The sequence below is a fragment of the Vipera berus genome (genome assembly GCF_964194415.1).
Source record: "Vipera berus genome assembly, chromosome: 1".
Taxonomy (NCBI): domain Eukaryota; kingdom Metazoa; phylum Chordata; class Lepidosauria; order Squamata; family Viperidae; genus Vipera; species Vipera berus.
In genome coordinates, this window is record NC_138202.1 from 34,374,770 (window position 1) to 34,401,919 (window position 27,150).

Below are 27,150 nucleotides of genomic sequence, written 5' to 3' on the forward strand. Positions count from 1 at the left end.
ACTGCTAAGCTTGTAAGCCGCCCTGAGTCTTCGGAGAAGGGCGGGATATAAATGTAATTAAAAAAAAAACTGAGTTACAAGTCAGCTAGAATGAATTGTACATACGATGTGGCATATGGAAATTTCTTGTGTTTTTTATATTGTACTTTCAAACTAATTTTCCCAAATATTAGAGTGGGCATCCCTCTGGATTTTCCTCCAGGGAATTCTGTATGCTTCAAAATGTTTTTCGCAACATCACAACCACAGCAGTAAATTACTAGGATCTCAACGTGGGGATGGTGGCGGGAAGCACTGATGGTTTGTGGGAGTGAGGCAGCAGTATCCAACAACACTTCCTATCTGCATTTGCTCAATGTTTTGAGCACACTAAAAATATTGCCTTGGCAAAGAGGGGACAGAATGTCCTTTAAGTGAGAAAATATGTGGGCAAACTGACATTTTGCTGACAAGGAAAACTGTAGGATTTAGCTCGCAGAGGAAACCCTGTGTGTTGTGTGCGTGTGCATTCACACGTAGGTGTTTGCACTCCTGTTCTTAATTCATTACAATGTGCATTCATTGTCAACAAGGTTATTATGATTAATATTTCCAATATTAAATACAATGGATAGGGTCAGATTTTCTGGGGAAAACAAACAGTAGATCACCCTTCCTTTTAGGCAAACAATAGGATGCAAGATAGCACTTATGTCAATGGTGACTGGTATTGCACTGCTTTTATAATTATTTTTTCCTTTAACAAAATAAAACGAGCTTCTAGTATTCACTCTTGTACAAATATGGGCATGAGTATACAAGCATTACATTGAGAAGGTGCTAATAATTCTTATGTTAAAATTTCTGTTCTTTATGAAGAAGTAGTGTTCTACGCACTTTTTGAGAGAGAGAAAAGATTTATGAAATTTTTCCACATATATCCAGCTGATGGGAGATGTACATTCTGACATTTGTATGATTCTCTTTCTAATGCTGTTCCTTCCTGGTTGTTGGTCTCTTCTTCTGCTTTGTCCTCTGCCTTCTTTCTCAGTGCAAAGCAACTGTTAATTATTCAAGACTTTTAATGCTGCAGTCAGAACATTGTGCAGATTAAAATGTGCATAGCCTATCCTAAGCACAACACCTAGACATTTTAGTATAGAAGAAACCTGATCTAGTTTTTTATTTATCAAAAAAAACTCCCAATCTCAACTTCCCTCCGCCCTGTGCGCTCCCACAGAGAGGGCCTCCTCAGGGTGCCACCGGTCAGAGAATGTCGTCTGGTGGCCCCCAGGGGGAGGTCCTTCTCTGTGGGTGCCCCAGATTTATGGAATCATTTGCCGGTTGAGCTCCGGATGGTGCCCGACCTTTGCTCCTTCGGACGCGATCTGAAGACTTATTTGTTCGAACAAGCCGGCCTGGCCTGATGGGGGATGGGTTTAGGTTTTATTGTTATTTTAAATGTATTTTAATCTACTGTTTTAACTTGGGCATCTTGTTTAATTCTTTTTTAGTTTTTGTATTCCTGTACTTTTATATGTTTGCCCTGTTCACTGCCCTGAGTCCTTCGGGAGAAGGGCGGTATACAATTATTATTATTATTATTATTATTATTATTATTATTATTATTATTATTATTATTATTATTATTATTATTATTTGTTAGAGAGACTTATTATGAGAGAAAGAGGGTACACTTCTATTAGAAATTATAGAAAGATCAATCTACCAATTGTGAAAGACACATGTATGTGCATATGTAGATGTATAAAATGCTACGTGTGTGCATCTAACATCTCTCCTCACTACATTTCTCATTACATTGTCCTCTGCAAGCGATATCTGACATGCTCTTTACAGTATTTTTCAAACCTGGCAATGTTAAGTTGTGAAGACGTCAACTCCAGAGTTCCTGAGCCAGCATCCTAAGGATGCCAATCTTGAAAAGTAGTGCTTTACCGCAAGGCATCCAAAATGCCTAGCTCAACATTCTCTCCAGGAACTTGATGCACTGAGAGTAAAACTGAACAGGATTTTATTTCATGTTCCAGAGCAAGTTACAATGCCCCAATTGTGTGATCTTTAGGACTTCAATTCCGTTAATCCACCCAATTGGACTCTGAACTTGCTGGAAAGGGAAAGAGCGCATAGAAGTTGAAGTCCAACACTTTGGAGGGTATGGAAGGCCAGCATGCAGGATGTTCACCAATTATCTTGAATGTTTTGGAGAGAATCATGAAGGGCAACGGTATTCACATTTTAACAAAAGTTCAGTCTTGTTGTCATTGTGCGGAATTGTCTTGGTGTTTTACTGCTTTACTGAGAAACCAAGGAAGGCAACTACTGAAGATGTCTCTGAGCTTCTTAGGAATTTGTTTTAGTTCCAAAAGATACAAATTGATCTTGCCTGGGATAAGCAATGATCATGGACTTCAATTCAACACCCCATTCATTTGTTGTATACATGAATGAATCAGAAACTGAAACAGATTTAGGACTGTCATTGATGAAACACATAGCAAGAAATCTCCATGACAATTCAGTCAAACATTGTGTCTATATCTTCTACATATAGTTGCACATCCTCTACTGTATACTGATAGTCTAAAGAAGTTTTTTTAACATTGAGTTGAACCCAAAATCAAGGTATTATAATGAATGTAGTGGAAAAATATTGATCAGCAAATGCTAAAAAAGGGATGAAGGGAAGAGAGAGAGACTACACAAGTTCAGAAGGAAGCAAAATCTGCAGTGCAACATCTCTTGAGATCCTCCAGAATTCCAAAAATGAAGAGCACTGTTGGCAGAAAATAAGGACCTACAAAAGGGCACGGAAGCATTATTTTTAATTCCTCCAGCTCTTTGCAATAGGGAGGTCAAAGCATTCTGAGGACAAGAATAGAAGCAAAAGATGTAAGCTTAACAGGCCATTAACTCTCAGTCTATTAAAATAATGAGCAAAGCTTTTCAGATATCAGGACTGAATCATAGCAGTGGAGGAAAATGCATTCTTCCTCTTTACCTCCTTGTTAGGGATTTGTGGAATGTATAAAATAAAAATTAACATCCTCTGTCAAATAGAATGGTGTATTATATATCACAGTTAACATTTAGTTTAAAGCGGCAGTCTCCAATTTGTTCCTCTCTAGGTTAGTGGTGGACAGATGAGAGCATGACTTGATATTTACTTTCTAAAATCCATTCACACAATTCCTAATGACATGAAAGGCTTGTTCTCATACAGTTTGGTCCTAAGAATTCTGAGGAATAAGTGCAAAATACTCACTCCCCCCTGAGAAGTAACAAAAAAGCATCTAACTAACTTTGGAAATACTGAATTCAGATTTGCTGAATTATTCAGTCTATAATACTTCAACACTGTACAATTTGCTCATCTAAGAAATCAGTTGCATCTTCAGGCTATTAGCATGAAACATTAGGATATAGGATCTTATTTTGAAGATCTAGTCTGTGTAAATTAATTATTTACCCAAGAGGCAATGGGAATTGGGTTACATTTCTAGCTGTCAACGTAATCTACTTAAGACAAACTCCCAGCAATCTCAGTGATGTGATTCCATGGACATTGGCATGACCTGATGCCACACTAAAATTTCTCTTATATAAATGCCATTCTCCACTGTGAATGGAATTGAAAAGAAAAAGAGCCTTCTCCTCTACAATACTACCATTAACATAGGTCTCCTCCCATTACAAAATCTGGCTGGATTTACTTCAACAGGGCCAATCAGTCAGTATCCTCTATCTCATCAGAATGCAGAAGTCCAGTTTTAGGAGTACAAGGCAAATAGCACATAAATTTGCCCTCCAAGCCACTTGAGGCAACTTCTTCACTCTGCCTAATAATCCTTGACAGTATTTGGGAGGAGGTGATTATATTCATAAGCCTCACTTGAACCATCTCAGAGCTTAATAAAATTAAGTTTCTTCTCTGTCTTCTAAAAGCAACTGGTAAACATAGAAATTATCTGTTGATCACCATGAAGAGAATTGTGGATTGGAAAGACTCTTGATTGGATCAAACAATTTTTTTAATAAATAAGGTAGCCACCATCCTGAAATATTAGGTGTGAAGCTTACAGAAATGGCTTCTGGCCAGCATATTAAATAAGAGAAGGTGTGAGGTTATGTCTTTTCTATCCAAAGAATAGGAGATACAATGTTGTGGAGGAAGAAACAACAACATTATGTCCTAATCACAAATTCAGTATAATTGGAAGCTCTCAAGTATCCACATCATGCCCAAAGCAACAAAGTGATTCAATTCAGCTGGATCTGAGAAATTAATTAACTAGCAAGCTATAAACATTTTATTCAAACTTAATTGATAACATAGGCATTTTGCTTGAATTTAAAACAAGGATCACCTTCAACAGATCCAATGTTTTAGTCTTCAAATGTTTTAGTCTCCAAAATCTTGTTACGTTACTCTTTGCTGAAATTATTCCAAATAAAAGATCAACACAATTTAAGCTGAGTCCAGGAAATTTTTAGAACAACAACAACAAAAGCTAATGGAGGCATTCCAAGGCATCCACTATGAATCCAGACAGGATTTAAAATAGATCAGCAATATTTATACTGCATAGAGGGATTTATACCCAAGTATAAGATTATAGAATTCCCCAAAAGTCAGTTATCCCTAACTGATTATATAAATATGTTTTGAATCAGGAGAACTGGATAGAAAATAATAATTCGTATTTAGTATCTATTTGGCATGAACCATCAGTTAGTTTCTCTTGTATTTAAGGTAGCTAAATGTGGGAACAATAATAGAAAGGAAAGGTTCTGCCATTCTTCATGTAAAGGATGACTTACATTTCACAAGACAGCTATTTGATTATTGTGCTAAGTCTAATCTACTGTGCGCTTTGTACAATCTATTCAGAAAACCAATATAACTTAACTATAGAATTTATATTCTAAAGCAACTATGCAAATGTTTTGCAGATTAGTGCAGGTGGCTCCATGTTTCTTCCATTTACAGTTCTTTGGCTCCAACTCATGATCATTTCTCTAGTGATCCATTCAAGCTTGTGGATCATGCACTACTCAAGTTATTATCATGGAGAGATGACTATCCATGAGCAGCTCACATAAAGTGTATATAAGAGTCACCAGCAAAAGACAAGGATCAAAGATGATTGGAAATGAGCTAGAGCTGTTAGTAAGGCCTATCTTTTGATGATAACTATGGTGAAACGTAACTACTTCTCTGCCCCTATCCTGCCTGCTGATAGTTGTCCAGTAGTCCTGTTTTGGGCATTCAGTCCGTCCTCAAGGAAGCAATGCCGAAGACTACCTAAATGGTCTTTGTGAAGAATATGGTGAGCATCTGGCAGACAATATTGGTCACATGTTGGATCCCAGCCTTATAGCAGAGTCAATGGAGGGGGTGATGGCTACATCTTGCAAAGTGATCTGGGAAGAGTTCAAGGTCATGGAACCTTGAACTGAGGAAGTGGACAGAGTTCTCTCAGCTGTTAGTTTGGCCACTTGTGTCTGTGTCCCTCATGGCTAACTAAGGCCTCACAGGAGGGGATGCATGAGTGAGTCTGGACAACAGTTAACTCCTCCTTGAGAGAGGGAGTGGTCTCCCTCCTGGCTCTTAAAGAGGCAGTGGTATGTCCCCTCCTCAAAGGACCATTGTTTGATCCAGCTAGTCTAGGCAGCCTTTGTTCAGTCTCCAATCTCCCCTTTCTAGGGAAGGTGATGGAAATAGTGGTGAGAAGGTAGCTTCAGAGAACCATGGATAAGGGTTCTTTCAGTCGGGGTTCAGACCAGGGTTTGGGACTGAGTTGGCATTGATCGCTCTCATGAATGACTCCTGGCGAGAGTGGCATTACTGGTAGTGCATAAATCCTGGCTCTTCTTCACTTCTCAGTGGCATTCAATATCATCGATCACGGCATCCTTCTGGGAAAGGCAAGCTCTGATCACTGGGGGTAGGCAGCAGTGTACTGTGGTGCATCCCCTTTCTCTGGGGATAGTTCCAGTCAGTGCTGATAGAGGGAGAGACATCCAGTCTGAGGACCCTACTTTGCAGGGTGCCTCATGGTTCTGTTCTTTCTCCTATTTAACATTTACATGACACCTCTGGGTGAGGTGATCCATTGGTTTGTATCATCAATACATTGATACCACCCAGCTTTTATATCTACCCTAGGCCCCTTAAGTCCCATATCTGGAGACTGTTGGGAACTGGATGAGAAAAAGTGGGCTCTGACTCAGCCTGAGCAAGACAGAGTGGCTGTGGGTATTTGGGCACCCCACAGACAAGGTTCTTTCATCTTTGGTTCTGGATTAGTTGTACTGTCCTGGATGGATCTGGGGGTCTTCCTGGGCTCACAGCTCCTGCTTGAAGAGCAGGTGGCAGCCATGGCTAGGAGGGCCCTTGCATACCTTCAGGTGGTGCACCAATTGTGCCCATACCTTGATCGGCAGGCCCTGCTCATGCCCTTGTAACTTCTAGATTAGACTACTGTAACACACTATACATGGGACTGCCATTCAAAAACTTCAACTGGGGCAGAATGCAGTGCAGAATGCATCTGTGAAGGTAGTAAATGGTGCCAGATATACAGCATATGTAATGCCACTTTTGTGTGAGCTGTGCTGGTTACCAGTGTGTTAAAGTTCTAGATCATTTGGAACTGGGGTACCTGAGGGATTGCCTTTTTCCCACAGTCTCTATCTGTCCAACCAGATCGAGCAGAATGGGGTTGCTGCAGATTCCGTCAGCCAGAAGACAAACTTTTTTCTCAGAACATCCTCCCTTTGGAAGTTAGAATGGCTCCAACCCTGTTAGCCTTTCATAAGGCCCTAAAATCTGGCTATGTTCCTGTGCCTGTGTTAAGGACTCTGTTTCCTGGTATTGCTAACTGGACAAGTATCTTGCTCCCATGTATATTTAATCTGGACATTTTTAACAAATTGCTATTTTTATTGTTTTAAAATATTTTAGTATTTTTAATTGTAATGTATTTTCAGAATGCAAGCCGCTCAAATCCATTGACAGAGATGGGTGGCTACAGAAATTGAATAAATAAATAAATAAAGTATGCTGATCTGGACTAAAGCTAAAGGTTCATAAGAAAAAGAAACAAAAATGCCATTGGATCTCAGAATTATTAGCAGAAAGGAATTGTGTGTGTGTGTGTGTGTGTGTGTGTGTGTGTGTGTGTGTGTAAGCCACACATACGAATGCTATTAACAAAATGTCAGAGAACATTTACATTCAGCAAATTATCCTACTATCTCTTCCCACACACTTGTAGCTCAACTAGAATACGCTTGACAGGAGTTCAAGAGCGTTTTCTATTATGCATAAGCCAGCTACAATTGGTAATCAAAGACAAACTAGTGGGAGAAAGTTGTTTTCTTCCTCTTGCTGCTTGTTGAAAACCCTGAAGCATTTTTTATTGTGGTTATTTAAATTAATTAACAGTCTCTAAAGTAAGGCATCCAGTTTGTGAAATTCACTGATCTCTCACAGACATGTATCAATTATTCTAATGCAACAAGCTGATGATTTTCTTTGTTCCACTGTTTCCTATGACATAATCCTATGTCTGGCCAGGTATATCTTCTGTAGTTCATAAGACTTAGTTATACATGCCATTTCTGCCTTATCATTAAATAAATGGTTAGCATTCATAGTTGACTCAAGAGAGACACCAGAGAAAGCAGGTTTGAGAAACTTTTTCTGCTCTCTGGAATAGACGGAATATACTATCCATTGAAAACTGCCAGCTGCACATTTGATAAGACTTTACTGTGCATGACCAAAAATCATCGTAATATAAATTTTAAAAGTCTTTACTCCAGTGTATACAAATATTAGCAAAACAAGGGTAAGAAAAATTCTCTCTGGATTTTATAAGGATAAGAATACATTTATCTTCTCTTCTCTTGCAAAACATGTATCAAATCATAGTGATACCATTCCTAGACTTTCTCCAACCTACTGTCCTCCAAATGTATTGGAACAGAATTCCCGTCACAACTATCCAACAAGACAGCCATGCTTAATTGCATGATAGAAGTTAAATCCAACAATTCTGAAAGGTAAAAGGTTGGAATAAACTACCCAGCAAGTAGTTTTGAAAAAGACACATACCTTCATGTTTTAATGCTAATCTGGCATGGCCTACAGCTTCCCACGGGGATGGAATGTCCAGGAACACTGCATCTGCCATGCTGGTGACACCAAAGCCACTTTTGCAGACATCCTGGGTCTTGACTGTCACCAAATGCCCCACTTTGTGCTCTTCAAACTCCTCTATGGCTTTTTCAGCTCTTTGTTGGTGGAACTCCACTGTATACAGGTGCCCTGTTGGGGCAATTGTCCTGATGATGGCATGAGAGAGAGAAGCACTTCCAGTTCCTGGGAAGACAAAAAACAAACAAATAAATTTGAAAAAAGCAAAATCAGGCAACTTGTCAGGACCCACCTCAATCCACATCTTAGGAAATAAGAACTCTTGGATGCAAGTTTAGTCCAAAAGGAAAATGTTTACTAGGATGGAATCGATTGTGGCAATACAAGACGGAATCTAACAAAGTTACATTTCAATCCTATATAAAGCATTCCCATTTCAGCCCCTCCCCTCATCCATTTGGTCAGATGTCAGGCCCTTCCATGGGAAAGGGAACTCTCCTTGGTTTTATGGTTATTGCTTCCTTTTTTGTTCAAATGTTCCCTGTTGTTTGAAGATGCCTAAAGTCTGACCTCTCCCCCCCCTTCGGAGAGATGGCAGAATCCACCGAATAAGCACATTGTTCTACCTATACATTTATGAAATGTGATATAAATGGATTCTGACACAACTATTGAGAAAGTCAAAGGCAGAGCTGCACGGATGCAAGTTGGAGAAAATTAACACAGTTAATGTGCTAAGATAGAAAGAGAAGTGATTCTAGATATTGTCTGTCTCATATGATTAGTGAGAGGCCACATTTTGCTAAAGAGTAAAGTAACCAAGCTTTCAGTTGCGACAACTATTTGTCACACATGGATCGGGTATAAAAGGAAAATCTGCCAGATTCTGAATTAGGCAAGCAACTACATAATCAGAAAAATTCAGTCCCACAACATTTGGAAGGTGTTCACTTGGGAATTCATCACTATGCCCAAACCAAAAACTGGCAAGTAATTAACCTCTATTTGCATCCTTACAGGAAATGTAGTGATTACCCAATAACAGAATAGTCAGATAGGGAATTGGTTGTTTGGTTAAAAAAAATCCTCAAGGCATTCTGTCTCACTTTCCCTTCAAGCTTCAAGTTCTTATGTGGAAAATAAGATTCTCTTGGTAACTGAGCAAAGACTATCCCTACTTGCCCAAAAGTAGGATAGCCTTCCAATGGTCAGGAGCTCTCATTTCTTTCTCCAAATAATGCCTTCCCCTTGTTCTGAATTCCCTTTATCATGAATTGCTAGCCATGTTGGCTTTAATTGATGCAAGTTGCAATCCAAAGAACTGAGAAAAGCCCAAATGGCAAAAGGCTGGGTCACCACCACCTTCTAAACTTCCTCCTCTCCACAGTCATCCTTGGTGGAGCAGTGGGCTAATGCCTCCTTAAGTAACACCAGCTGCCTGCAATTAGTGCAGGTTCACATCCCACCAGGCTCAAGGTTGACTCAGCCTTCCATCCTTCCGAGGTAGGTAAAATGAGGACCCAGATTGTTGGGGGCAATTAAGCTGACTTTGTAATAATGCCGCTTGGGGGGGGCGGCGAAAGCCCTAATAAGCAGGCATATACATAGAATGAAGGCTATTGCTAAGCACATTGATTTGTGCTTTAAATTGTAAGCCGCCCTGAGTCTTCGGAGAAGGGCGGGATATAAATGGGATTTTAAAAAAAATCAGCTGTTCACAAAATCTTACTAACCTATCAAAACTTTTCTCTATTTACATTTTCATACCTTTTATACACAAAAGAGTGACCCCAATTCTTGATCTTCCAGATGGCAAACACCCAATCAAGCTTCTAACTTTTGCTAAAATAAAAACATGCTTGATCGTCCATATTGGCAGTGCCCAAAAACTTCTCAAAAGGGATAAAATTCCTACAAAAACAATCGAAGATTTGAAACAAAAGCTTCAGATTATACATGCTATGTTTCACAGCAAAGAAAACAAGACGTGCAGCATTGTAAGGATGCATCTCACCTCTGATACATTTTAGAATAATGTATTGTATATCCTAATGTTTTCAAATTTTGCAGTGTTAAGATCACACGTAAGATAATACTGGCTGAGAAATTCTAGGAGTTGAAGTCCACAGATCTTAAAATTGCCAAGTTTGAAAAATACTGGCCTATCCACTTTGTCAAAGGCCTTGCCCAAATCTTCTTATCCAGTAACTTTTTGCAACATCTCACAGCATCTTGTCATACCCAAAACCCAATCTCTTGCCTGCATCACTTTTTTAACTTGGCTTTTAACTTTTGTATGTTTGATTTTTAACTCCCTGTAAACCGCCCTGAGTCCTCAGGGAAAGGGCGGTATATAAATGCAATAAAATAAAATAAATAAAATAAATCACTTTTGCTGTAGCAGTGTGTCCACAAGTTCATTTTCATTTTACCATAGATCCTATTCTTTCTTTTGTACATAAAGACACCGCACAAGAGCTCATAAGGCCAGCTGCTTTGTTGAATCTCTTGCCAGAGGGCACAACTGTACTAGCAGAGAGCTGTGCATCCCACTGAGGTAATGATTTCCCTGCCCCCACCTTGAGTTACCTTTGTCCTTGCTTTGGATCTCTTTGCATTCATCCCCAGAAGTAGCAGCAGAGACAGAAAGGGCAGCTGCTTGGTTTACAGGTCTCAGTTTTCCACACTGCAGTCTTTTACATTTTTAATCAACTGCCTTTTATGATCAGCTGTTGAGCCATAGAAGATACTGTCCTCATTTCCTTTCTAGAGCGCACAGTAAACCTGGCTGATTGCCTGGCTCTTGAGATTAATCAAACCCCCGGTTTATGCCAAATCCGGAATCTGATGGTACTTTCTGGTTGATTTTATTTTTTTGCCAAGCACTTGTGGTTCTTGCCAACAGAACAATCCCCTGTGGTGGCAGGAAGCAATCTGCTAAGTTATCATTAAAAATCTGCCTTGGAAATACATAATTGAGTTGAGGGGGGTGGGGAAGCAGAAGATGTTACTGTAGCTTAGCCTTAGACCCTAAAAAAAGAACCAGTTTTTTCCCCCCAAAACAAAATTCTAGTAAGTCCAAAATTATTCAAAGTTGCCATAAAGAGCCCTTTTACTTATCTTGTACATCGTGCTTTCATAGACATGCTGTTCCTGAGCAGAGAAGTTTTAACTCTGCAGGTAGTTCTCGAATGACAACAGTTCATTTAATGACCATTCAAAGTATAATGGCACTGAAAAAAGTGACTTATGACCATTTTTCATACTTACGACTGTTGGAGCATCTCCATGGTCACATGATCAAAATTCAGACACTTGACAACTGTTTCTTATTTATGACGGATGCAGTGTCCTGGAGACATTGTCACTTTCTGACAAGCAAAGTCAATGGGGAAGCCAGATTCACTGAAAAACTGTACTACTCACTTAACAATTACAGAGTTTCACTTAACAACAGTGGCAAGAAAGGTCGTAAAATGGAGTAAAATTCACTTAACAACTGTCTAGCTTAGCAACAGAAATTTTGGGCTCAATTGAGATCATAAATCGAAGACTACCTGTACTTAAATATCTACAGCAAAACGGGAATATAAACTGCCTTGGTTTCTTACTACCATCTTTAGAGATTCTGATCAAGGGGGCTGTTCAAACTAAAGTTCTCTCACGTTTGAGAAGGAGAAAAGCACAACCAGCAATGGGAGTGAGCATTTACTTATTTAATTTATATGCCACCCATTTCACTATTGAGCGACCCTATAACCAGCATATCGTTGCTCTATCCCTCACATGTGTGTGTGGAGGGACAAAGCACTCACTTGAACAATCCTCCTTTCTGGCAGATGGTTCAGCCAAATCTGGCACATCTTGCCAAGTCAAATTCCATTTTTGTCAAAAAAAAGACAAAGGCGACAACTAATGCAGCGTTTGTCAACTTTGGCAATGTTAAGTTGTGTGGACTTCAACTCCCAGAAGTCTCTATCCTGCTTAATGTTGCTAAGGTTGAGAAATCCTGATTGAATGAATGCCAATTAATGAACGCATTTGCTGAAAGATAATGGTCCTGCCAATTTTTAAAACCTTTTGAGAAACCTCAACCAAGCAAAACAAAAAACCCCACAAAATCATCCTGAGGAAAATCCAAGCAATCCTGTTGGAGATCTCTCTTGAGGCGGATTCTACAAATGTTCTAGCCTCCATTTGCTGAAATGCCCTCTCTGCCTTAATTGCTGCCTATCCTGCCACATTATAGATTCAATGACCACTTTTTCTTGCAAAAAATAAAGCAAAAGCCTGAAAAGAGGGCAACTCTGAAAGAGATTCATAAGGATTAAAAAAATATATGTTTATAACTTGGCTTCACAAAGAAAAATTCAAGAGCAAAATCAAAGAAATAAATAATTAAACTGAACAAATCTAAAGGGCAGATTACTGAAATAAATCTGACCTTTATAATGAAGGACATATGGTCACTGTATTTATAGAATACAAATAAGCATTTCAGTTTATCAAAGCACTATTAAAACCTCTTTTGGCATACTAAATGTAGAGATTAATAGGATAAATAGAAATGGAGCAAAAAATCATATTGAATGCTAGGGAGTACAGAAAAAACACTTGTGTTAGGTACAGACTAGGTGAAACTTGGCTTAATGCCAGTAACTGTGAGAAGGATCTTGGAGTGCTAGTGAACAATCACTTAAATATGAGCCAACTGTGTGCGGCAGCAGCCCAAAAAGCCAATGCAATCCTAGATTGCATTAATGGAGGGATAGAATCAAGATTACATGAAGTTCTAATACCACTTTACAAAGCCTTAGTAAGACCATACTTGGAATACTGCATCCAGTTCTGGTCAACACAATATAAAAAGATGTTGAAATTCTGGAAAGAGTGCAGAGAAGAGCAACAAGAATGATCAGGGGGTAGAGGCTAAAACATATGAAGAATGGTTTCAGGAACTGGGTATGTCTAGTCTAATGAAAAGAAGGACAATACTCCAATATTTGAGGGATTCTACAAAGACAAGGGGGGCGGTCAAACAATTTTCCAAAACGTCAAAAAACAAGTGTCTATGGAGATTCTCTATCATCCAGGTCATAGTTATCCCAAAGATGCTTTTTCTTTTTCACAGGGCAACTGGACTTCCTTGGTTTTTCTTTGAAGACGCTTCTCATCCAAGAAGCTTCTTCACCTCTGACTGGATAGTGGGGAATAAAAAGATTTATACTCCTGCAGACAGCTGTTCATTTGCATTCTTTTAGAGAGTCCTTGATGCCACCTGAAGATTTATCTGTGTCTTCAGGCTCACCTGAGTAGTGCAAATGGGCGTGTAGCCTTCTTGGAACTGTTGAAAGGACTGAGTTGTAGACTGGAGATAGATGCTGTTGGATCCCTCCCCCTCTGTTGAGAGAGAGCTGTTCAATTTTGACATAGGTGGCCTCTTTGACCCCTCTTTCAAACTAACCAACATTTTGGACAGAGAGGACTGCTGGTTTGAAAGAGGGGTCAAAGAGGCCATCTATGTCAAAATTGAACAGCCCTCTCTCAACACAGGGGGAGGCATCTGACATCAACTATCTCCAGTCTACAAAACAGTCCTTTCAACAATTCCAAGAAGGCTCCATACCCATTTGCAGTACTCAGGTGACCCTGGAGACACAAATAAACCTCCAGGTGTCCTCAAGGACTCTCTAAAAGAATGCAAATGAACAGCTGTCTGCAGGAGTATAAATCTTTCTATTTCTCACCATCCAGTCAGAGGTGAAGAAGCTTCTTGGATGAGAAGTGAAACATCTTCAAAGAAAAAACAAGAAAGTCCAGTTGCCTCACAAAAAAGAAAAAAGCATCTTTGGGGTCAAAAAGCAAAAAAAGAAGCAACGGATAGAAACTAACCAAGAACAGAAGCAACCTAGAACTAAAGAGAAATTTCCTAATGTGAGCACTGCATCACTGGAGGCTTTCAAAAAGAACCTGGACAATCATTTGTCTGAAATGGTCCTGCTCGAGCAGCGGGTTGGACTAGAAGACCTCCAAGATCCCTTTCAATTCTATTATTCTATGTTATAAAAAAGTCAAGGTGGTGCCATGACAGTAAAGTCAAAGAGTCCCCTGATTAAAAACCCTGTAAATAAAAGCAAGTCAAACTAAGTTCTCCCAACATGCTGGCTGGAGAATTCTGGGAGCTGAAGTCCATATATCTTCAAGTTGCCAAGTCTGAAAAACAGTGTGCTGTTATAATGTATAGAATTCATTCTGGGGAGACATCTTCAAATAGCTCAGTCTCCAGGCTCTGGAATTATTTTTGCTAGTGTGGCAGTTATTATGAGAACAAAATACCTGAAGTCTGTGTGCCAAATTTTATAAATCACTATTCTCTGAACAACAGCTGACATGATGAAACTTAGTAGAAATGCTACACAGTGCCAGATGGGCTGTTGTTGTGCATCACCAATAAATTTAGGTTGTCCTCTTTCTCCACAGTTAAAATAGATTCAGACTCCAATTTATTTATGCACAGATGCCATATAAGCTTCGAAAAGGTAAACACTCTTTGACCAATCTATTTTCCATCCTGGTCTTTGCAGTATTCAGTTGATTCAGACTTCTTTATTCAAATCAGAGCTGTAAGTGAAAGAGTGGCAATTATGCATTTCCAAAATAAGGGCATGTTTACTGGAAGTTGAGTCATGGCAACATATATGAGTAGACAGAGTCATTGGGATGTAAATGTTTCAACTCCTAAATCCTTTATCCCAGGTGGATTGTTAAGTATGGCCTCCCTGGTGTACCTATGAAGTGGTCTCAATTGAGTCATGGCAACATATATGAGTAGACAGAGTCATTGGGATGACTTTAATCAGTCCTAGTGACTGATGAAAGAGCAGCATGAAAAATGGAAGAGAGGCTGTTTCTGAGGTCTTCACCTCTGCTGAGGGAAGGATTTTCCAACATGGCATAAATGCATTCCTTCACTCCTCCCTCAGCCAATTAAATCAATAGATTAGGTGAGAAACAAAACCTCCCCGGAAGACAACCAACTTGCTCTAGCCAACTTGCTCAGTTTGAAGAAGCTACTTGCACAAGCAGTGAAAGTTTCAAACCAACAAGAAAAGAAGTCCAGTTGCCATCATTCAAATTCCAGACAGGTCTGCCTGGATGACTAAGAATCTTCACTGACAATGGCATATTTATATATTTCATATACAGATAGGTCTATTTCACAACCACAACTGTACTTAGCACCTGCAACTGTGCTTAGCAGAACTATCATTTCCTCTGATCTCAACATTATACCTCTCCTGATGTAATGCAAGATTGCAGTATCTCTTTTGGCAGTCACATTACACTTAATCTGTGATCTGTGTGCTTAATCTGTGATCTCCCATACTTCTAGGTCATTCAGACAAGAGGTACTGCCAAGCCAGGAATCACTTACCTTAAACTTTTATATCTGGTTTATTCTGCCTAAATGTAAATCCTTATATTTCTTACTACTGAACAGCACTTTTGATGGGGCCTAACATCCAACTTTATCAAAATTCTTTTGAACTTTGAACTTGAAACCCTCCCTCTCCCCCAGCTTTGTGCTATCTTCTATCTCCTTATCTAAGTCCCACACATCTGGAAGAAAGCAAATCAAGAGCAAAAACAAAGAGATAAAAACAAATAGACAAATCATCTTGGAAAAGTATTAGTTGCTCCCAACAAGTTAGCGGTTGGTCAAGAATCCCTGAAGAGGGATGCTGGGTTGAGCAGAGTAGTATTGTTTCTCAGCCAATGGTGACTTAGGTGGATCCCACTATTTGTCACCGTCAGCTATTGGGACAGGAGAAATCATGCAAACTATTCAAGGCTGTAGCTCACTGTAGAACAGGAATGTGCAATTTTCATTGGGCTGATGGCTGCACCAGCTTTTGAATCTGTCAAAAATTTTTAAAAAGGCCCATATAAAATGGTTCTGAAATTCTGAAAATTAAATCAAACACAAATTTACTTTTAATATGTTTAATTATATTAATTAATACTACACTCTATATGCGATTACAGCGATCCCCATCCCCTCGTATCTCAGATTTTAAATTTCTTGATTTAAAATAAATTAAGAGGAATGTGCACAAAGAAAATGCTTCATTTTCTTTTTGTGTAAGTCTATGATTGTAATAAAATTATTTATCAAAACAAAACTCAAAAGAAAACAAATGTTCTGTCTTACAAATACTTAATACTTATTTATTTTATTTTATTTTATTTTAATTCCATTTATATCCCGCCCTTCTCCGAAGACTCAGGGCGGCTTACAAGCTTAGCAGTAGCCTTCATTCTATGTATATGCCTGCTTATTAGGGCTTTCACACACACCCCAAGTGGCATTATTACAAAGTCAGCTTATTGCCCCCAACAATCTGGGTCCTCATTTTACCTACCTCGGAAGGATGGAAGGCTGAGTCAACCTTGAGCCTGGTGGGACTCGAACCTGCGCTAATTGCAGGCAGCTGGTGTTACTTAAGGAGGCATTAGCCCACTGCTCCACCAAGGCTCAAGTGGTGGAGCATGACCTTCCTAAGCACAGAGTTTATGGGCTTTGATAATACACTTGGGAGGAGACAGGCTTGACAGGCTTCATGTACCTCCTGTGCTGCAGGTTAGGCCTCTATGCTGCAAGGCTGCTTTGCAGGCATCAGCTTTGCTCACAGAGTACGTGCTTTACATGCAGAAGCCTCTAGTTGCGGTCCCTGGCACTTCCTTTAAAACAACGCCAGCAAAATCCAGCAATATGAAAAGTACTTCCTGAATCGTGCAGGTTTTTTTAAGATCACTAGTAACCGGGCTAGCTGAACCTAAACTATGATTTGGAATATGACAGCTTCCTATTTGTTTTGGTGGAGAGCAAAGGGGAGATCAAAATGTTTTCCTCACAGATTGGAGCAAGAAATATATCAAAATATAACTAGCTACTTTTAATCCTTAAGTACCTTGCTACTATATATCTCTGCATAGTAGAGCTGAGAAGGTTTTTTTTTTCTAATTGCTAAGCCATGCATTAAGCAATAATTTTGGGGGGGGAAAACCTAGGAATAATTCCCGTTCAACAAAAAAGAATACAAGAACTGTGCCAAACTGAAAAAAGACCCTTTATTGGATTTTGTAGTTCCAGAATTTTACTTAATACACCTGATTCCTTATTATTCAGAGAGGCCAGTGTAACTGTCAACCTCCAAAACAGAAGGTGCACCATCCAAAGTAGATGCCCACGGTTCAATGCAAGCAAAGTGCAAATCCTAACGCTGATTCTCTTAGTCTCAGTGTCACTGTGCCAGATGCATTTCCTAAAATGGCAAGGAAATCCAGCCCTTTGCTAAGTTGCCCTGATTACAATCTCTTTAAAAAGTACAGCTGTCCATTTACTCTAGCTTAACCAGAACACACTAATCATGGATGTGCCCGGGGTACAAATGGGAACAAAATTCTAGGTTACTTCACACTGTTGCCCTTAAGGATTGTCCTTAGCTGCCTCCTTCCTATTTCAGGAATCCGCACTGCACACAAATGCCATCAGCAGACCACACATTTTAGACCCATCCATATCCATAAGCGGCTCTGCTACAGCACAGCAGATTAAATGTTTAATAATCTCATAATGTGGTGGCTCGTGGAAATTAAATTGCTGTATCTTAGATTCATGATTTATCTTCCAGAACGGTGGGAGGAATTCCGCCTGCTTTATATGAAACGCTTTGTGCCTCTTGAAGCCTGTGTCCAAAAGACAGAGGCTTGGTTGCATTTTCCAGGAACTGTGAAGGGATGATTCGTCATCCCATACAGGGAAGAGCAATTCCACCTACTCAGAAATGTCTATCTGAAGTTTTGCAACCAACTGCTTCTGGCTCCCCCCCCCCACACCCTTTGTCTTCCTATATAAACATAATCTGTTTTGCATCTATGTTCCTTTTCTTTCTGTTGAACAATCTTGAATTAGTCAACTGGTTTCCATCTGCCTTCCTTGCATTTTTAAAATGGCTTTTGGTTGTTCACTTTTTATATCTTTTCCCCACTTTCCAGTTACGATTATCAGTGGACTGCTTTTCCTCCTTTCTGCTCTCTTGTTTTTCCTACTGCTACGTGCACCTTAAACACTAGTTTAAGGCAATGGGTGACTTCAGACCAGTCCCTCTTTCACAGGACTGTTGTTGTGAGATGAGGAGGAGGAGGAGGAGAAGGAATATACTGGCTTGAGATATACAAAATAAATATGAACTATAAAGTTTATTTTTGTTCTACTGCATTTTTTTATCAGTTGCCAGTTTAATTGCAATTACTGAAATCCTACAACTTGTGGCCTTGCATAGATTCTTTTGATTAGATTTTACCTTTTTTAACCATTCTTTTAATTAGATTTTACCATTTTTTATATTTTCCATTTATTTCTATTATTCCATCATCAGATAATTGATCATTTCTTTTCAAATCTCCTTTACATGTTCATATCTTTCCTTCTCTTTCTTTTCAACTTCTGATTATAAAATATTTTGGAGAATTTCAAAAGGCAGAAAACCAATGTACATAAGATCAGGATTATTTATTCATTTTATTCTTATTTTGTGTTTCTAGATGGCCCATCTCCTTCAAAGACCATTAAAAAGTGTTTAATTCATTACCACATAGTTGGTTCATTAAATGTTTGGAAACAACTGGTGTCAATAAAAACATTAGAATGTTTATAGAAAAAATAATGAAGATATGTGGCAGACAGAAATGGGGGTTGGAAATGAAAAAAAAGAGCTTGTCAATATTAGAAGAGGCATCTTCCAGGTGACTGATTATCATTTTTACTATTTGTCATTGCTATGATCCCATTTTCAGTGATTTTGAAGAAAACAAATCATGGCTATCAAACAGCAATCAATCTCACTTTTGCTTCATATATATGAACTGAAGCTGTATGGAAAATCAGAAATCAAAATCCAGTCACGGACATACACTATAGGAATTTTAGCACAGATATAGCAATGGAATTTGGCCTAGGGAAATGTGCTGCAGTAGCAATAAAGTAGGGTAAATCACAAACAGTAATAGAATTAAAATGCCGAATGGCCAAAACCATCGGGAGCCATTAGGATGAAGCCTATAAATATCTGGGCATTTTATAGTTGGATAACATCATGCAAGTTAAAAATGTGATAAATAAAGAATACATCCAAAGAGTACAAAAAAGTGCTCAAGACAAAATTGAATCGTAAAATAACCATCAAAACTATCCATACCTGGGTCATATCTGTGAAACAATACACTGTTGGAATTATTAACCGGACACAAGCTCAACTGGACAATTTGGACTGAAAAACAAGAAAATTGACTACTATTCATGGTGTATTATCCCTGTAATGATATTGATACATTATACTTCTGCAAAAATGGAGGTAGAGGTTTACTTCCGATCAAACGGAGTGTCAAGGAAGAAATAGCAATAGCACTTAGAATTATATATCACAACATAACAAGATCTGAAAATCAAAGTTGAAAGATTATGGCATAAACCGGTCATGGTGATCCCAAGGGTTAACTGCACACTGGGTACCATACCAAAAAAACTTGGACAGCACTGAGATTTGTTTTATGTATTTAAATCATTTATACAGCTGCCCATCTTTTAGCTATCTCAGGGCAGCTCCCAAGATCTGGGCACTTAGAAAATATACATATTGACAAAATTTCCATTTTTCAATTAAAAAGGCCACACTGCTAGGACTGCGCATATATTACGCTGATACATTAAGATCCTAGGTTCTTGGAAAGAAGGCCAACACCAGCTAAAGAACTGACAGCTGTGATTCCACATTATTGTGTAAATAATAATAATAACAATAACAATAACAACAACAATAATACAATGATTTGCTATTACAAATCAATTTCAATGAGAAGAGATATCTGGGAAAAATGCACCAGTTCTGGAAAGAACAATATCCAGAATCAGAAATTCTGGATCCAGAACACAGACTAGCAGATCAACATCAATTTATAATATGAAATAAAAACATTCACAGAACTAGAATGGGAAGAACTGCAAAGGCCTTCCCAGTGCAAAGAAATTGAAGCCTTGCCAGAAGTAGCTCAGGCAGTAGAGACAAACCAGAGATGGAAAAAATATATCTTCTGTTTGGTTACATTTACTACAAATATTTGAAATTTCCTAATGCATTTTTTGACTTTATCCAGTATCCTATATCAGTGATATATTATTTTATAAAAATTCTCTTTAAGGTTATAATTCAATGTAAATTTCAACCCTTTCTTCCACATATTCTCCCATTGGTCTATTGTAACCAATTTCTTTGTCCATTTTATCATGCAACTTTTAACTCATCCTCTGTTTCCCTTTTCAATTAAAGTTTATACTTAGCCATCATATGATCCCCATTTGTATACATTTCCACATCATGTGGCAAAAGAATGCAAAGGTAGTATCAATAGTGAGAAGGTATAATTCGAAATCATCTGGAGCACCACTTGAACATCATCAGCATTCACAAAACCATCCTCAGTCAATTGCAAAAGGCAGCTTCACTTGGAACAGCTTCCCCTTCCAACTATGCCTTTAATATTATTAACAAGATCTGCTATTCCAGGCCCTTAAGAAGACAAAAACACCAAATCCAGTCCAAATATCTGGCTGACTGTCAGCAACTATAGCAATAGTGGAATAAAAACCAGTAAACATTGTGGGATTTTCTCCTTAGAATGTATGCGTGAGATTAGAATTATTCTCTTTGTGTTAAATAGGGTCAAGGTTAAAATCCTACATGTTCAATCCAGAAATGTTCAGCCACATGTAAACTATCTTTCCTTACTACAAGATTCTTGCACAAGAATAGAGTTAGGAGTGTTTCCATTTGTGCAAGATGTTGCACAATCTTTTACATAAAGCCTCAAGATGCACGCTAGCACAGGCTCTCAAGAGTATTTCCCATTAATGGATCAAAGAGCAGCATTGTTATTAAAGTATCTTGGGAATTAGCCCATGACTTGAGACTCCAACTCAAGATATGACATTTTTAAGATTAAAAATTCACCAATAACAAAATAGAATACCCAATGGCACAACTTTCATCTGTAGATTATCATTTACCAATCACACAAAACTGTAGTATTACATCCTATTGAAATAGTGTAAATGAACTTGTTACTCCTCATATCCCAGACGTGGATGTATTTTATCAAGCAAACTGTCTGCCTCCATTTGACAGGGCATACGGTTGAGTGTTTTAAATCAGAAAAGCATCCAACATCCAACCAGCTGGAGCACCACATTTTCTCATCTGCTCATAATCTGTTCAAAAACAAACATAAAATCTGCAAGGCTTAATGACATATGATTATAAATCCTGCCCATCAAGCTGTCAATTAAGCTCAGTAGTTTCAAGTCAGAATCAATGTCCCAAGTTCTTGGCAGAAACATAGCAAAGCATACTTACAATAGTGATTTATTCCAACTGGAACTACAACAAGCATCTCTTTTTTTAAAAAAAATTAAGTCTCAGCAAAGGATAAAGTACAAAAAGGCAAAAAAGGGATTAGGGAAAAGAGAGGTTAAGGGAAAAACAAAATCAAGGGGAAAAGAGAAAAGAGAAAAGGGAAAGGGGGGGGGGGAGAAAGAAAAATAACTTCCAATTTTTTGTACAGATTTAAAATACTTTTAGTCTCTTACTTTAAAACTAGCAATAATACACAGTATTTCTATAATTATCAACAGTTCTAATAGTCAAAACCCAAAATTACATTTTCATTTCTTCAGTTTCTAGCAAGAATAGTTTTCAAGTTTTCAATAGTGGTTTTCAAGTAGAAACCAAGTTAGACGAAGATTTTTCTTTAATCAGAATTATGAGTTTTGCCATCTTAGCCAATTCCACTAGCTTCACAATCTATTCTTCCACTGTAGGAATTTGTTTCCATGTATGTGCATTCAAGAGTCTCACTGCTGTTGTCAGGTAAAGAAACAAAGTCCCATATTTCCTTTCAATTTATTTATCTATCAAGTCTAGAAGGAAAACCTCTGGTTTCATTTGTATATTTATCTTAAGAATTTTCTAGATTGAAGATACACATCTGATACTCTATTTCTTAGCTTTGTTACATGTCCATCAAAGTCATCCAATCTTTCATCCATACCAGATAACAAGAAGCAAAATACAATTTTAAGTCAGGTAATCGTAGTCTCTTTCTTTAGCATCTTGCAACAATTTATGATTAATTCTTTTTTTTTACCATACATACTTGGAAATATCTATCTGCCATTGTTTAAATGGTACTTAAATTCTCAATATCGGTATTGTCTGAAATAAGAATAGCAACCTCGATAAAACCTCCATCTTACTTACTAAAATCTATCCAACAATGATAGTTAATTACTGTCCAGTGTAGAAAAATCCAGCATGAAGTCCTGGGGTCTCATATAGTTAAATAAAGGTTTTGATTCAGTTCCCAAAGACTGCTAAAGATTCTAAATCTTTTTATCATTTTTAAAAATGAGATAGAAAGGGGAAAATATTAAACACGTAATTGGAATGAATACTTCCATTCAGATGCTACATGGAGTGTTATGTCCAATTCTAGACACTGCACTTTAAGAAGAATTCAGAGAAATTGGAACAGGTTTAGATAAGCATCATGAAAATGATTGGATAACTAAAAATTACATCCTGTTAAGAATGGATTAGGTCAGACATGTCAAACACAAGGCCCGGGGGCCAGATTCGGCCCGCGAAGTGGTTTCATGTGGCCCGCGAAGCCATCCTGGAAACAGTGAGAGAACGGCCCCCACTGCCTTGGCCCTGGCCCAGAGACCCTCCTTCTGCCAGAGACCCTCAGATCTGTCCCACTCCTGCCCAGGCCCCCATAGGCACCCTTGATGCGAAAGATGTAGAGCTGGCCACACCCACCCAGTATGCCATACGCACTTTAGCCACGCCCACCCAGTAGGCCACACCCACCCTGGCCACACCCACCTGCCCCCCTGAGGGCAACCGCAATGCTGATGCGGCCCTCAATGAAATTGAGTTTGACACCTCTGCATTAGGTGAATATCATTATTTTCCAGAAAGGGCTACTAAAACACTCTTCAAATACTTGAAAACTCTCTTATTTCAACTGTGGGATGCAAAATAGTGGGCTTAAATTCCAAGAAGGCTGATTCCAATTATATGTTACAAAAAACATCCCAGTTAAGAGTAGTTCAACAACAAAACTAATTACTCAGAGAGGTGGCAGGCTCCCCTTTGGTAGATCTGTTCAAACAGAGAATAGACAGCCTTCTCCCTGGAAGGCTGTATTCCTGCACTGAGCAAAATGTTGGACCTGATTGTCTAAATCAGGGGTGTCAAACTCAATTTCATTGAGGGCCGCATCAGCATTGCGGTTGCCCTCAGGGGGCCGGGTGGGTATGATCTGGGTGGGCGTGGCCTACTGGGTGGGCATGGCTAGAGTGCGTATGGCCTACTGGGTGGGCATGGACAGCTCTACATCGTTCGCATCAAGGGTGCCTATGGGGGCCTGGGCAGGAGTGGGACAGATCTGAGGGTCTCTGGCAGAAGGAGGGTCTCTGGGCCAGGGCCAAGGCAGTGGGGGCCGTTCCCTCACTGTTTCCAGGATGGCTTTGCGGGCCGCATGAAACCATTTCGCGGGCCGGATCTGGCCCCCGGGCCTTGTGTTTGACATGTCTGGTCTAAATGACCTCTTTCAAATCTCATTCAATTATTTTAACTATTGTTATTGTGAGTTAAATGTACAGTAAATTTAGTTTACACCCTTGCTCCAAACACTTTTCTCCCCTGATGCTGCTCTTAGTCTTAGCAAACACTTCAGTTAAACAAGACCTCAATTTAAAACAGGCAAGGACACACCAATTAAAATCCAGAGAATTTAAGGAAATTCCAAATACTTTTAGTCTGTAACTTAGTAATGATTTAATTGGTCAAATAATCAAAACCTTTTTTAGCTAACAAATCCTAAACCATGCTTGCAAATAAATGCGCGAAATGTATTGAGGCTATTAAAAAAAAGCACTAGCCTATGCATATAAGCATATAAAGGGAGAAACTTATTGGCAGATAAGTGGCAGATTCTTTGAATAAGTAATGCACCTTCCTAGATTCCCAGCGTGAACCAGTCATTTCAAGACTGAGTGCATCTATTTCAAGGAGGCTGAGATTTTATAAGGTTTCATATGCATGCTTACAAATCCTTCCACCAGGACAATTATCTTGACAGAAGTATCCTCTGACGTGCATACTTAAGACTTGTGAAAGGGGAAGAAGCTGAGGCTACATTTTGCTGCAGATATGGAGAAGTGCTTTACTTAGGAAGGGCCGGTACAGTCCTAATACTTGTAGTAAGTTTTTGTGACACATGGAAAAAGAAACAATTCCCCTTTCCACCCACAGATGCTTCCTGTTTGCTTCTCTAAACGGAATCTTTATTTATTCAAGTTTTAATAAAGTAGTTACTTACAAGACACGAGATTAAATCTGCCATCTTGAATTTCTCAACCTAACCTCAGGCAGAGTAACTAATGAAATGAGCGTGGCAAAGTTTCATAGGGTTTCCTAGTTTCAAAGTTAGCACATCGGAGGGTATTCAATCCAGAAACTGTTTACCAGTCATAAAGTTTCCCACAGAGATGGGGAGAGAAAGAGAAACTTCCTGCCAAATAAGGAAGCACAACCACAGATGGCATTAGTGCAGTCCAAGAAAGATGCTATCATATCAGATTCCTGCCAAGATTATGCAATTGCATTACTTTCACCCAAAATTCATGTGTGTCCTTTTACTAAAGTTCCAGTAAAGACTTGGCTAGGATAGGCCCTAGAATTACAGCACATAGCAGAATCATAGAAAGGGGGTTTCTTGGGAATTTGGCTTGACTTATGCAGGCCAGGACTATCTTAGCATTGCAGGCCTATATGCATGATTCCATTTTTTTCCATTTTTTAAAATGACTGAAAGCTTTAAAAAACGCATTCATCATATACAGTACTTCCTCAAATACGAACTGTTATATAAAGTGTTTTATTTATTTATTGCTGAGACTTCTAAACCCCTTTGGTCTTAACAAATCTAAACTCTTTACATAAGGTAACGGAACATCAGTAAGTAAAAATATATAATGACTAGCAACATGCATAAATGTTGAATAATCCTGTATTCCACATAGCATTCTCCTCACCTGTGGGAAACCTCCTTCCTCCTTTAAACATTAAATCCTTCAGTCCCCAAAAGATCAGCAATGAAGCAATGTTTTAACTATTTTTTACTTCTTTTAACAAACTTTTAAAGGTTTGTGGCCAACTTCATTTTATGTAGCAAGCTGATCCAAACAGCCCTACCAAAGAATAATCGTTTCTGGGTCCCTCCTATTATATCTAGCAAGGTGGAGATTCTTAGTGTGCCTCTCGGCTGGAATTACTGGGTGTCTTGCAAGTTACCCAGATCCCAAGCTATTTAGGTTGTTGTAATTATATCCAGCATCTCGAATAGCACCCAGAAGCAAACTGATAATCATTGTGTCTCCTCCAGAGAAGTGGTATGTGAGTATAACAGTGCTCATCAATTTCCAAGCAAGTTGCTGCATTTTGTACCAGTTGAAGCTTTTCAATGGTCTGCAAGACAGCCTAATTAGAGGTACTTATTATAGGCCAGGCATGAGGTGACAATGGTATACAGGATCATATTATGTACCCCAAAAATTCTGGGAAAGTTTATAGCTGCTGCAGCAGCCAATGCTGAGCCAAACCTCTCAAGGTCACGATTCCCATTTATTCTTTATTCTAGGAAGAACCCAGATTCTGAACTTGTTTTTTCAGGAGGTGCACAGCTCAGTTTGGAATTATCCTGGGGTCAGTCAGCTTCGAAATAGCCAGCCATTCTCTATTTCAGGGATTAAACACAACCTTGTTTTCTCGACCTAGACTCCAATATCTTTCAAGGACCAGGTCAAGACTTCTACCACATCTCCTGCACCTCCCCTGGGTGCAGAAATACAACTGGATATCATGAACTTAGTGCTACTGCAACACACACTGATTAGTGATGTCTTCTAAAAATTTCAGGAAAACTCAAAACAGAGAAAATCAAGCTCTGGATAACCCCATAGTGGAATCATCTACACAAAAAAGAACAGAATCAAGCTGTCACAATCTCAAAGGTGCTTTTTCAAAAGACAACTGGATTGTTTTTTCCTTGAGGAAGAAGAAAACATTTCCCTTCTCATCCAAGAAGCTTCATCAGTTCTGGCAGGATGGGGGCAATGGAAGGATTAGTTCTGATAGGATTGGGGGGGGGGGGTGCGTTGGAAGGATGTTTCTTTGCAGTCATCCAGTCGTTAACATTTTCCCTGAGAGCTCTTGAGGCCATTTGTGGGTTTATCTGTGCCCTTAAGATCACTTGTATCAGAGTGCAAATGGGGTGTAATCTTCTTGGAATTGCTGAAAGAACTGCATTGTAGACAGAAGATAGATGGTGTTTTATCCCTCTCTCTCTGTTCAGTGAGGGCTGCTCAATGTTAACATCAATGGCCTCTTTTGCCTCTCTTTCAAACTAATGGTCCTGTCTATCCAGAATGTGGAGTTTGTTATTCTGGACCAGTTAGAGCTTCTGAGTGGTCTTTTAAGAATAGCTCCATATAGAGTACATTGCAGTAGCTGAGCAGTGAAGTGACATAGTTGTGACAGAAGGTCTGACATAGAAAAGGGTGCATCAAATGGACCTATGAAAGACCCTTTGGGCCATAACTACCACTCATTCTCTGCATTAGCAAATAGTGATGGGCTTGCCTCTGCTTGCCCATATTGCACCCCTGTTTTCTAACTTGTACTGATTGCCAATGTGTTTCTGTATATGATTGGGCCTGGCTATCTGGGGGACTGCCTATCTCTTGTGGTTTCTTCCTATCCAGGACAATCTGGCAGAGTGGGTATACTCTGGGTCCCCGTGTC

At 39.0% G+C, this 27,150-nt stretch overlaps 1 protein-coding gene across 2 annotated transcripts in view; it reads right to left on the reverse strand.

The window, feature by feature from the left end:
- Positions 1-27,150, reverse strand: part of TRMT61A (tRNA methyltransferase 61A) — a 58,584-nt gene that overhangs the window by 18,432 nt on the left and 13,002 nt on the right. For both annotated transcript variants that reach the window (XM_081334421.1, XM_081334420.1), the window contains one exon: positions 8,123-8,389. In XM_081334421.1, coding sequence (XP_081190547.1) covers positions 8,123-8,389 — 267 coding nt within the window. The remainder of the gene's footprint in view (positions 1-8,122; positions 8,390-27,150) is intronic.